The 13,278-nt window shown below is 41.5% G+C and overlaps 1 protein-coding gene across 1 annotated transcript in view; it reads right to left on the bottom strand.

Moving 5' to 3' along the window:
- COL5A3 (collagen type V alpha 3 chain) overlaps positions 1-13,278 on the bottom strand; it is a 123,834-nt gene that overhangs the window by 58,417 nt on the left and 52,139 nt on the right. Inside the window, 4 exon segments of the mRNA XM_048487504.1 lie at positions 1,602-1,646; positions 2,330-2,383; positions 11,747-11,791; positions 13,192-13,245. Of these exon segments, the coding sequence (XP_048343461.1) occupies positions 1,602-1,646; positions 2,330-2,383; positions 11,747-11,791; positions 13,192-13,245 (198 nt within the window).

Genomic DNA, 13,278 nt, shown 5'->3' with positions numbered 1-13,278 from the left:
AATGCTCTTGTATCTAAGAACCATGTTCACTAATGCACAAAATAATAGTTTTGACAAAGACAGCATTTAAAATGAATGATAATTCTCATATGTATTTGGGTGACATTCTAATGTGGAAGTGTACTTTTCCCCCCAAGGGCTATATCTCAACTGACTATACTAACATCTTTGTCTGAGACAGAGTGCAGAACCTGATATTAAGTCCTACATAAGGTCAGACCAAGTCTTGACAACTGGTTAGCTTGCTAGCATAAATTAAGCTTCCACAATATGATTGGAAACCACCTGAAGAAGTAACCTTGCTACACTAGTAGGTCAGGGTCTCAATGGTGTCTGGAAGAAAGGTGAAGGATAAATATAATATAATGAGCTTGCAAAATTCTGAGCATATACTGTATGCTCCCAAAATGAACCTCTGCAGCATTCCAAACAGCAGGTGGCTTTTAGAAGGAAAGATTTTTAGAAAGGAACAAAGAAATACCATTGCCATAAAATTCATCTACTTGATTAAAAAAGTTTCCCTTGGCATCAAATGTCAACTGGAAAAAAATAATTACAAAATTGGATGGATTTCAAATTTGTGCAAAAATTTCACCATCGCTAAGAGCCGCTTTCCATCTCAACGTATTTGACCTTGGAAAATTATTTTTACTTAGGAACTGATGCTAACATATATCCCTTGGAACTGCAACCTAGATAGGTTGCTCAGGGCAGTCTTGGCCAATGGATCCAGTTGCCCTGGATCTTGTTCAATAAAGAAGGGAAAAGAAGAAGAAGAGAAGAGTATGGATTTATATCGCCCCTTTCTCTCCTGTTGGAGACTCAAAGGGGCTGACAATCTCCTTGCCTTCCCCACAACACCCCTGGGTAGAAGTGGGTGGGGGCTGAGAGAGTCTCGAAAGCCGTGAAGCTAGCCCAAAAGGCCCACTTGGCTGGCGTGTGTGGGAGTGCACAGGCTTAATCTGAATTCCCTCAGATAGAAGCACTCCAGTATGCAGACGGCTGGGAATCAAACCGCAGTTCCTCCAGATTAGGAATGTAACTGTTTTGCCAACCACTAAGCACCACTGCTGTGTATTTGGGCAGCTGATTATACAGTGGTTGCCACTTGTGCCCGCACTGTCCAGGGCTTAGGCAGCTATCTTCTGGCATATGTGGCAGCGGCTCCTGCTCAACTTTTGCACAGGGTGACAACAGCCTCTTGCTTGGCCCTGGCAGAGTGGGTGGGGGTCCACAAGTGGTAGCTCCAGAGACTTAGTGGTCTCATCCCAGAATGTGTCTAGAGCCCCAGACTGACTAAAACTGCCCTGAGGTTTCTGTCTGTGAGTTCTGTACACCTAGATTGGACCAATACTGCAGAACCACAACTCTAGAAGGTTGCCATATGGCCAAGGAAAGTTTGTTCCATCCCTACCCTGGTTCTTACACACACACTTGCTACCCCAGTGATTAACCTATCAACACAGAGCAAAAAATACCACAAATAGAGAAATCAGGCACAGACATGACAAACACACAGAGTGGATGAAATCTATGGGGTCCCTGGTCTGACCCCAACATTTTACACCATCTCCTCCCGCCACCCCTCTAGAGATACTTACCTTCTCACCTTTGCTTCCTTTCAGGCCCCTCACTCCAAAGGCCCCCTATGGAAACATGGGAAAGCAAGAAAACTTTTACCGGAAGAGCATAGCCTGCATTATGTATTTCCCCCAGAATTATCCTCCCAGTCCACCAGGGAGCTATGCTAGCTCTGGGGCCACCTGGGCAGGTACTGGGTCTATGGAGACTTAATTGACTTAGTTAATTGATTTAAAAGCTTAAGCTTGCAATGCAAGTAACCAGGCTAGGAGAGAGGCATTCTGGTCTGAAGATACTTGGCTTTGCCCCTTGGACAGAAGAGCCTTACCAAGTATGCATGTATCATGAAGTCATTTTCAACTGATGGTGATCCTATGAATGAATGACGTCCAAAATGTCCTATCAATAACCTTGCTCAGGTCTTGCAAACTGCAGGTTGTGGCTTCAAACCATCTCATGTTAGGTCTTCCTTTTTTCCTGTGGCCGTCAACTTTGCATAGCATTACTGTTTGTTTTTACAGAGAGTCTTTTCTTCTCATTATGCAACCAAAGTACGACAGCTTCAGTCGAGTCATTACCCTAGCCACACTAACTATATTTCTCGGAGGTAAATAACGTTGATTTCAGGAGGGCTTATCTTCCAAATAAGTCTGCTTAGGGCTGCAGCTTTAAACTGAGGATCCAACAGCAAAAAAACCAAACAATCTAATTCTTGAGGTAATGGAAGAGGGAGGTGAGAAATACCTACCTTGACTCCACGGGAGCCTGGATAGCCAACAGGTCCTGCTGCACCAGAGGGACCCTAGAAATGAAAGAGTTTTAAAACAGGTCTCCCAAACTTTCCAGGAAAAGCTCCATACAATCCATGAAGGTTCTGAGACTGGTAGAAGGAGAGAGAAGGACATGCAGGCCTGTGTAATCAGCTTGAGAACAAAGGTCCATTAGGATTACTGGACTTCCTCCTCCAGAAAAAATGATAACAAGAGATAAGACCAATCTGGCTGCTGTCAGAGACCACTGCAGGTGCTGCTTGAAAGAACTTTTGCTTCATGTAAGGTGGCTAACCTTCCGAAGAAATAAATGTCATGCCTGGCTAAATACCGGGTTTAGTGTGGGGGACATGCTTACCAGGGGACATCATGAAAAAGTTTCTGCTGCTACTCATACATTAAGCCTCTATTAAATGGGAGGACACATCTCTCCAGGCCTGTTGGCAATCCCAATTCCAACTGTCAATTGTCCTGAGATGGAGAAGGACATTCTGCTGCTGTTCACCGCTTCCTTCATATCAATAGGAAGCCACAGGGTACCTGTATCATGTCCATCAAAGAGAGAATACATTTGCAAGTATCCAAGAATTGTTCCTCAGGACTAGCTGTTAAAGACCAATAAGGGAAAAAATTTGGGGAGGAGGGGGTTTAAGCTGAGATGGCATTTTCGGCTCTTTTTTCTCCTAGCATCGCTAGCACAACTGTTAGATTTTTTGTTTACAACCCTTTGTTAGAAAAGTTCCATCTTCATTAGGAGACAGTCAGATGTTACATAAAATTGAGGGGTTGACAATCCTGAGGGTGCAATTCTTGTGACCCTTGATGTTAATTCACTGTACACTAATATTCTGTTGGACAAAGCTCACATTGTGATAGAAAATTTTCTACATCAATGTAAAACAAAAATACCCTCTGAACCATTTCATGAAGTTATTCAATATTATTTTGAAACAAAGTATTTTCATTTCTGGGAAGCAATATTTTTACCATACAAATTGGGTCACAAATTAATGCTAGGGTCATTTGCAGCCCCAAAATGTAGCCACAATTAGTCATGTATGCTTTGAAAAAAACATATTTTAATCCTTCCTTGCTAATCCTTTTAAATGAATTATTTATTTTCAAATGGTTTATAGGATGACATTTTCAATATTTTAGGGATTCTTCCAGTCTAAATGATTTCATTATGTGGATCAACTCTTCACCAGAGTATTTGAATTTACAGCCACCAGCAATTCTAAGTAAAACCTTTTTGTGGACCTTATATAACAGCTGGACCATAATAATGAATCTTTGTGTCTATGTTTCAAAATCTTGAGATTGTAATTCTCTCCATTATAACTCATTACATCCCTCTTTCAACTAAAAAATAATTCTACCTGAGTGGACGATTTCTGTGCTTACAGAGGAACTCCACTAAAATCATGACTATAATTACATTCATAATCATTTCCGAAGAATGATTAGAATATTCATAATCATTTGAAGAGTAGAGGATATCCTTAAAAAATATTATTACAGTAGCTTGAAAAAAGCAGCTATGAAGGATAAGCATTTAATTTGCTTACAACTGGAAGTAAAGTTATAATCAAAGATCCAATTTGTATTTGACTTTCCCCCCCTTAGCAATAAAATTAGAAATATCATAATCAAATTCTGGCCACTACTAGTCCTTATTCTGGGGTGTGATTTACTTCCATTAATTGGTTTTAGGAGGGTTAAGTGACCTCATAGTTAGAGCTGATATAGACACTCTTTTGGTTAGAGATGCCAAACCTGATGGTCATTTTGAGTGTGGGAAATGCTCACCCTGTAAATCTGCAATTCAATCTAACAGGTTTAAACATTGATTTCAACCATATTCTAAACCTCTTAAAGGATTTAAAAAATTGTAATACTAAAATAAGTGTGTATGCCAGTGGTGGCAAACCTATGGCATGGGTGCCAGAGGTAGCACTCAGAGCCCTCTCTGTGGGCACGTGCAAACAGAGTTGTCCCTACCACATCTAGGGCTGGCCTGGGTCAGCTGGGTCTAAAAGAGTTTTAAAACAGGTCTCCCAAACTTTCCAGGAAAAGCTCATTAACTACAGTTGCCCTGAGACTGCAGAAGTGAGAGAGAAGGACATGCAGGCCTGTGTAATCAGCTTGAGAACAAAGGTCCATTAGGATTACTGGACTTCCTCTCTCCAGAAAAAAAAATGCTAACAAGAGTAAGACTAATCTGGCTGCTGTCACAGACCACTGCAGAAAGCTGCTTGAAAGAACTTTGCTTCAAGTAAGGTGGCTAACTGCCTGAAGAAATAAAATACCATGCCCGTCAAATACGGGTTTAGTGGGGACATGTTTACCAGGGGACATCATGAAAAAGTTTCTGCTGCCAATTTCCATACATTAAGCCTCTATTAAATGGGAGAGGATACATCTCTCCAGGCCTGTTGGCAATCCTAATTCCAACTGTCAATTGTCCTGAGATGGAGAAGGACATTCTGGCTGCTGTTTGCCACTTCCTTCATCAATAGAAGCCACAGGGTACCTGTATCATGTCCATCAAAGAGAGAATACATTTTGCAAGCATCCAAGAATTGTTCCTCAGAATAGCTGTTAAAGACCAAGGGAAAATTTGGGAGGAGGGGGTTTAAGCTGAGATGGCATGGCCTCTTTTTCTCCTAGCATCGCTAGCACAACTGTTAGATTTTTGTTTACAACCCTTTGTTAGAAAAGTTCCATCTTTCATTAGAGACAGTCAGATGTTATTAATAAAATTGAGGGGTTGACAATCCCTGAGGGTGCAATTCTTGTGACCCCTGATGTTAATTCACTGTACACTAATATTCTGCTGGACAAAGCTCACATTGTGATAGAAAATTTTCTACATCAATGTAAAACAAAATACCCCTCTGAACCATTTCTCATGAAGTTATTCAATATTATTTTTGAACAAAAGTATTTTCATTTCGGGAAGCAATATTTTTACCATACAAATTGGGTCACTATAGGGTCATTTGCAGCCCCAAGTGTAGCCAAATTCATTATGGATGCTTTTGAAAAAACATATTTTTAATCCTTCTGCTAATCCTTTTAAATGAATTATTTATTTTCAAATGGTTTATAGATGACATTTTCATTATTTTAGGGATTCTTCCAGTCTAAATGATTTCATTATGTGGATCAACTCTCTTCACCAGAGTATTTAATTTACAGCTACCAGCAATTCTGCTAAAATCTTTTTTGTGGACCTTATAGCACAGCTGGACCATAATAATAGAATCTTTGTGTCTATGTTTCAAAAATCTTCAGATTGCAATTCCCTTCTCCATTATAACTCATTACATCCTCTTCAACTAAAAAATAATTTACCTGGGGACGATTTCTGTGCTTACAGAGGAACTCCACTCTAAATCATGACTATATCATATCTGCTAATCATTTGAAGAATGACTAGAATATCTGCTAATCATTTGAAGAGTAGATGATACCCTTAAAATATTATTACAGTAGCTTGGAAAAAAGCAGATATGAAGGATACATTTAATTTGCTTACACCGAAAGTAAAAGTTATTAATCAAAGATCCACTTGTGGGCTTGACTTTTCCCCCCTTAGCAATAAAATTAGAAATATCATAATCAAATTCTGGCCACTACCAGCCCTTATTCTGGGGTGTGATTTACTTCCATTAATTGGTTTCAGGAGGGTTAAGTGACCTCATACTTAGAGCTGATATAGACACTCTTTTGGCTAGAGATGCTAAACCTGATGGTCATTTTGAGTGTGGGAAATGCTCACCCTGTAAATCTGCGATTGAATCTAACAGGTTTAAACATTGATTTCAACCATATTCTAAACCTCTTAAAGGATTTTTAAAATGTAATACTAAAATAAGTGTGTATGCCAGTGGTGGCAAACCTATGGCACGGGTGCCAGAGGTGGCACTCAGAGCCCTCTCTGTGGGCACGCGCAAACAGAGTCATCCCGCCCCCAAATCTAGGCTGGCCTGGGCCGCTGGGCTCAATTATTAGCATTAAACCTAAGACCTAGTTTTGGGGAAGCAGTGTAGGTAACCCTGTTATGTGCTGTTAAACCCCACTAATTTTCATGCAAAGAACTAAATCACGATCCTTTACCTGGGAGTAAGCTCAGTTGCTGGCAATGGTGCTTGCTTCTAAGTAAACCCTCCTAGGGTCGTGATTCATCCATTGGAAGAGTTGCACAGTTGCTTCAAAGCAAAGCCACCGACTACCACCAAGCTTACTCCTGAGTAACGCATGCCTCGGAGCCAACCGTTTTTTTCTAAACTAAAACCTCAGTATTCAGGTTAAATTGCCGGGTTGGCACTTTGAGATAAACAAGTGGGTTTTGGGTTGCAATTTGGGCACTCGGTCTCAAAAAGGTTCACCATCACTGGTGTATGCTACCCTCTGCAAAAAAAAAAGTGGGTTGCTCCTGCTGCCCAATTAAAATGTGCATACTAGAACATGTCTCTAGAATTAAAAACTGAAGTTTCAGAGACACCTTTAGTGACATGTCATTCGTTAAGTATTCCAAGTATTCCAACATGAGGCGTAATAAGGTTAACATACAAAAAATGGCTACTCCAGCAGGAGTTTCCTTTACACATAAACTCCGCAGCCTTGAATCTGTTGGCCTTAACTCCTCCTGGGACTTATAAGTCTTTGTGTAGTTTGCTTAAACACTCATTCCTGCTTCTTTTTTGCTCTTAATTGGAACCAGCTGCGATGATTCTTCCACTACCACTTACCTAGAGTACATTTACACTCAGTTTAATTAATGTGTTCACTGGGATGTAAATGAGCATTTGAGGACTTTCTGTCACTACAAGCAGCACACCCCTGTAAGAGAGATCCGAATTACATATAGTAAGTATGCTTGATTTCTTTTATTTCTGCTTATATTTCTGAATTATTTATTATTGCCATACCACTATATTGTGTGATACTTAGAATCACAGCATCCCTGATGAAACCATGAGATGGTGGATGCATACTCTGAATGACATTTGCTTGTGAAGCTTTTCTTGTGAAGATTTATTGTTATGGAATAAATGAATGTACAACTTTGACCTTTCCTGAAGAAAGGAGAAATATATTTGAAACAGAATCTAACCGGGCATCAGAGGATTTGTTCTTGGACTTTATCTGATTTAAATCTGGACTTTATATTTCCTTTTTGTATTAGATTATACTTGCTCTTTTATGTTCTGGTGGTATGAAGATAATGTTGAAATATATTTAAGCTGGTATGAATACTACAATACATTTAAATGTTACTAGATGTGCCACGTATATGTTTTGTGGACTTTTCATTCAGTTTATAGGTACTTTATTGAACTGTACCTTTTTTATGTGGGTACAGTCTCTTCGCTTCTCTACTAACAACCTTCAGTTGGGGGCTGGAGATCTCCCACCATTACAACTGATCTCCAGGTGACAGGGATCAATTCACCTGAAGAAAATTGCTGCTTTGGAAGGTAAACTGTATTGAAATCCCTTCCCTTCTCAGGCTCTACCCTGTAAATCTTCAAGTATTACCCAACACAGAGCTGGCAAAACTCTGCAGAAGTCCTTTCTCCACATGAAGGAGTAAGCAAAGTTAAAATGAGGACTGAATATAACATTTAAGATAACAGTACAGTCAGAGATGTACCGGCGTAAAATGGCACTTGGGACAAGGCCTTGTTTTTGCGCCCCCCCATCCCTTGATAGAGGTGGGGGGTGCAAAAACAAGGCCTTGCCTGCAGCAGGTTCCTGGCCCGTTGCCAGCTGCTGCCACCCCACCCCCCATCGGAGGCCGTGCCTGCTCGTGGCCTCCAATAGAGGTGGTGGGGCAGCAGCAGGTGGCCCAGGCCAGGAGCCTGCTAATGCTCCCTGCCTGGGGCCTGCTGCTACCCAGCTTAGCCCCCCCCTCCAGCTCGCAGACTCCAATAGAGGTGGAGGGGTGGCAGCAGATGGTGCTTGGCCAGGAGCCTGCCGTGGGCATGTGCAGAGTGCCTTTTCCCCTCTGCGCCTGATGTGAATTTTCCAACCAGAGGCACCACACCTCCTGCAAGCCGCACCTGGCCTCCTGCTCCAGCTCCCGCTCTGCCTTCTTCCACAAAACTCCTACTCTTCCTCCATTTTTTCCTTTTTTTAAAAAAACCCTAATTATTTATTGAACCTATCAAGATAACCCTTTTTACAATACTTAGAAAAACATCAGCAGTCAGGGAAAAGACTTGAATACCCTTTTTTAAATATACAAAACAGTTAAGTGCTTTATTTTAAAAAAATATAGTATTTCTTGTTGGAATAACATGATTATCAAATAACTATAATTTAAAAAATAGAAAATCTGTGACTTGGCTTGCTATAAAGTGAAAATACAACAGCATCCAGGTCTTGACCTTCCTCTTCCAATGGCAGCTGGTAATTAACCATTTATTAATGAGTGCTGAGGGACCAAATAGCAGAGGGTAGGAAGCAACTAATTAGATAGAAACATTTTAAAAAGATAGTTGCCCTAGGAAGCCCCAGGAGAGCTTTTACTGTCCGCACAGGATGTGCAATGAAACTTTAAGTCATTACGAAAATCACCACAAATCATGTCAGAAAATAACAGTGGGAAAGAAAATCTACGAAAGATACTGGAATGCACCAGACTGATCACTGTAGAATCCAAATTGTATATACCGTATATACTCATGTATAAGTCGAATTTTTCAGCACATTTTTAATGCTGAAAAAGCTCCCCTCGACTTACATGCGGGTCATTAAAATTTTGTGTGTGTTTTTACTTTGCCAGCCAGCAGGGGGCGCAGTTTTTATGCTAGCAGCACCAACATTTCTGGGTACCCTCAGAAGACTCTCCTGATGATACCAGCCAAGTTTGGTAAAGTTTGATTCAGGGGGTCCAAAGTTATGGACCCCCAAAGGAGGTGTCCCCATTCCCCATTGTTTTCAATGGGAGCTATTAGTAGATGGGGCTACCCTTTTGAGGGTCCATAACTTTGGGATTCCTTTCTCTGAACTAAATCCTTCACTCAAACCTGGCTGGTCTCACTCAGGAGAGTCTCTTTTATGATATCAGCCAAGCTTTGGTGAAGTTTGGGTAACAGGGGATCCAAAGTTATTGGACCCCCCAAAGTGGGATGCCCCGGCCCCCATTAAGTTTACAAATGGAAGCTAATAGTAGATTTTCCATTTCTGATAATATCCCTCTTAAAAATCTAAGTTGGGTTATATTTGGACACATACAGATGATGATGAGGAATCCAGTCTTTGAAGGATTTTAACTCTTGTGTTTTGTGAAGGCTTGGTTGCTGGTTGAGCCAAGGCTATTTTGTACTTTTTTAAAGTTATTGTTGATAAATCAAAATATTGTTCTTGTTGACCCTCTTTCCCACTTACAGAGCCAGTTTACTGTTTTTCTTTGAAATAAATATTCAAAAACATTTAACCGACTGATGCCTCAATTGATGTAATTTTATTGGCATCTATTTTTATTTTTGAAATTTATCAGCAGCTGCTGCATTTCCCACCCTCGACTTATACACGAGTCAATAAGTTTTCCCAGTTTTTTGTGGTAAAATTAGGTGCCTCGACTTATATGTGGGTCAACTTATACACGAGTATATACGGTACATGTAAATCAATAAACAAATCGGGGCTATTTCAGATTAAGTGGCTAGCCCAGGGCTATCCAATTGGCCATGCCAGCAGGGGCAGATGGGAAATGTAGTCCATTAACTTCTGAAGTTCCTTCTTCTGCCTTCTCAATTTCTAAATCTGAAACCTGGGTCTGTGCCTCTGGATAACTGCATCCAACTGGGGGTCCCCAATCTTGTGGCCCCATTTGGAAATCTGTGGATGGGCACTACCACAATATGGATGCCATAGAGCACTGGGAAGCCACCAAAATGCTGGGAGATTGTAAGCCACACATCCTTCTGTGAAAGACACCATTTCTAAATAAGCACACCCTGCAGACAGAATGGAGATGCCCAGAAGCACCCATTCAGGTGGTAAAAAGCTACAACTGGTCTAGGGGTGGGAAGACTCTTTGTTAAAAAAAGCCAGTGAACAGCAGGAAACTCAGTGTGGGTGCCATGGCATTGCACCCACAGCTGCCTCATTAGGGATTGTCACTGAGCTGTTCCACCAGGCCTATGACTGAGGCTGTGACAGTATTCCATATAGTTGGTCTCCTTTCTCCTCTTCCCTTTCCTTCCCTCCATTTTGTTTTACTTCGTTCTCTTCGCTATACTGCATGAAATGACAAGTATGGGGTAATTTATCTGTGCATTGTTGTTACAGTTTATTGTTATTGATTTTAGGACTGGGCAACTTTTTTCAGTACTTTTTGTATTCGACTTTAGAAGACCTGAAAATTTTTTGGGAAGCTTTCCCAACTTTTTTTTTGGGTTTTAAAGTCGAATCCAAAAAATATAAGCCCTGCACAGCTGAATGCAGGAATCAGCTGAGCTGACCCCTGTATTCAGCTGTGCTGGGCCCCCTCCCTGCTTGTGAAATTGGAACAGGCTTTGCAAGGGGGGAGGAATGAGCATGGTAGAAATCAGGGTTCTCACTCTCTCCAGGCAGACTGGTGCCCCCCTCCATTATTTTGAAGCCAGAATTGGCTTTGCATGCGGGGAGAAAGGACTGCCTGCACTATCAGGAATTTCCGGACCTTGCCAGGAAAGCCAAAAACTTCGGTGTACGGCAGGGTATAAATGGAACAAATAAATAAATAAAATAAAGAAGCCAAAATGTATTATGGAACACAGTGGAACCTCGGTTTATGATGACTTCGGATTTCGTCGGTTTCGGTTATCGCTGATCGTCGCCAGCCGTTGTATTGCCTCGGTTTTCGTCAGTCGCCTCGGATTTTGTCAGCATGCCGACGATATCCGAGGCAACTTTTGTGTAACTTTGCGGCGTCGTTTGCGTTGCGCCTGCGCAAACGGTGTATCTCGGTTTTCGTCAGTTTTGGTTTTCGTCGGGTGTTTCCGAACGGATTCCCAACGAAAACTGAGGTTCCACTGTACATTTATTCAGCTTTTTAAACAGCCAGATTATTTGGAAAAGGCGGAAAAGCCAAAACAGCTTTTGAGAGTGGTTTTTTGTCATTCAAATTTACCAAATGATCAGCCTTAATTGTTTTGTTTTGTTTTTGCTATTACTTAACATTGGAAGTTGCACTGAGTCTGTGAGGGAAAGGGTAACCTATAAGGTGAAGACGCTGACCTAAAAATAGTGGCATTAATATACCTTGACTGATTGGTTTGTCCCAATTTGCACTTTGCTTTTGAGTTTTTTTTGCAGGGTGGGGAGGGAAGACTACATCCATAGCTTATGGTCTTGTAGGTCTCTCTCCTTAGCATGCTCTTTCAGTTCAGGCTTACCTGGGCTCCTTTCTCACCAGGTGGTCCTTCTCTTCCTGGGTGACCCTGAAAAGCAATACAAGATACATGGCTGAAGGAGGCACCTGTCTGGAAATATGGTGCTTCCATAAGCAAATGAAATATAAAAGTACATCTGTCATTGGTCCATTTCTTATAGCTACTCCACAAGGACTGGTGGGGAACATAAGAACAAGCCAGCTGGATCAGACCAGAGTCCATCTAGTCCAGCTCTCTGCTACTCGCAGTGGCCCACCAGGTGCCTTTGGGAGCTCACATGCAGGAGGTGAAAGCAATGGCCTTCTGCGGCTGTTGCTCCCGATCACCTGGTCTGTTAAGGCATTTGCAATCTCAGATCAAAGAGGATCAAGATTGGTAGCCATAAATCGACTTCTCCTCCATAAATTTGTCCAAGCCCCTTTTAAAGCTATCCAGGTTAGTGGCCATCACCACCTCCTGTGGCAGCATATTCCAAACACCAATCACACGTTGCGTGAAGAAGTGTTTCCTTTTATTAGTCCTAATTCTTCCCCCCAGCATTTTCAATGAATGCCCCCTGGTTCTAGTATTGTGAGAAAGAGAGAAAAATTTCTCTCTATCAACATTTTCTATCCCATGCATAATTTTATAGACTTCAATCATATCTCCCCTCAGACGTCTCCTCTCCAAACTAAAGAGTCCCAAACGCTGCAGCCTCTCTCATAGGGAAGGTGCTCCAGTCCTTCAATCATCCTTGTTGCCCTTCTCTGCACTTTTTCTATCTCCTCAATATCCTTTTTGAGATGCGGCGACCAGAACTGGACACAGTACTCCAAGTGCGGTCACACCACTGCTTTATATAAGGGCATGACAATCTTTGCAGTGTTATTCTCAATTCCTTTCCTAATTATCCCCAGCATAGAGTTTGCCTTTTTCACAGCTGCCATGCATTGAGTTGACATTCCCATGGAACTATCAACTAAGACGCCCAAATCCCTTTCCTGGTCTGTGACTGATAGCACTGACCCTTGTAGCTTGTATGTGAAGTTTGGATTTTTTGCCCCTATGTGGGAGATGCAAATATGTCCCATTTGATTTTGTTTCATATTTGATTAGACTTTTGCTCTAAGTTTTGGTTCACTGCATCTTGCAGCTCATTTTGTAGATTCATTTGAACTGTATCCTCATGGCCCTAAGATCTGTACATCTAATTCACTACATAATTCTAGATGTAACATGCATTCTTTAAACATATTGTATACATATAAGGCTCCTTTACAGACACACAGCCAACAGACACATTTTAAGTTGATGTGGAAAAGGTGGTATGAAAATAAGGCAGGATGCATCTCCTTTACGCAAGAGAAATATAAAATCTAAATGAGGCTTTCAAGTGGAAACAGCAGGACTGAGAAATTCACAGTCGTCCCTAGCAATGGTCTCCTCCAAGTAACAGCTCTTGTACTTACTGGGGGTCCATCCACACCAGCCAGTCCTGGAATTCCAGGTTTTCCTGATGGACCCTGCCAAAAAAACCAAAAGAACAACCAGCTATT

This window comes from Sphaerodactylus townsendi, linkage group LG03 (assembly GCF_021028975.2).
Source record: "Sphaerodactylus townsendi isolate TG3544 linkage group LG03, MPM_Stown_v2.3, whole genome shotgun sequence".
In the NCBI taxonomy this organism is placed as follows: domain Eukaryota; kingdom Metazoa; phylum Chordata; class Lepidosauria; order Squamata; family Sphaerodactylidae; genus Sphaerodactylus; species Sphaerodactylus townsendi.
This window is presented reverse-complemented; position numbering and strand designations above follow the sequence as displayed.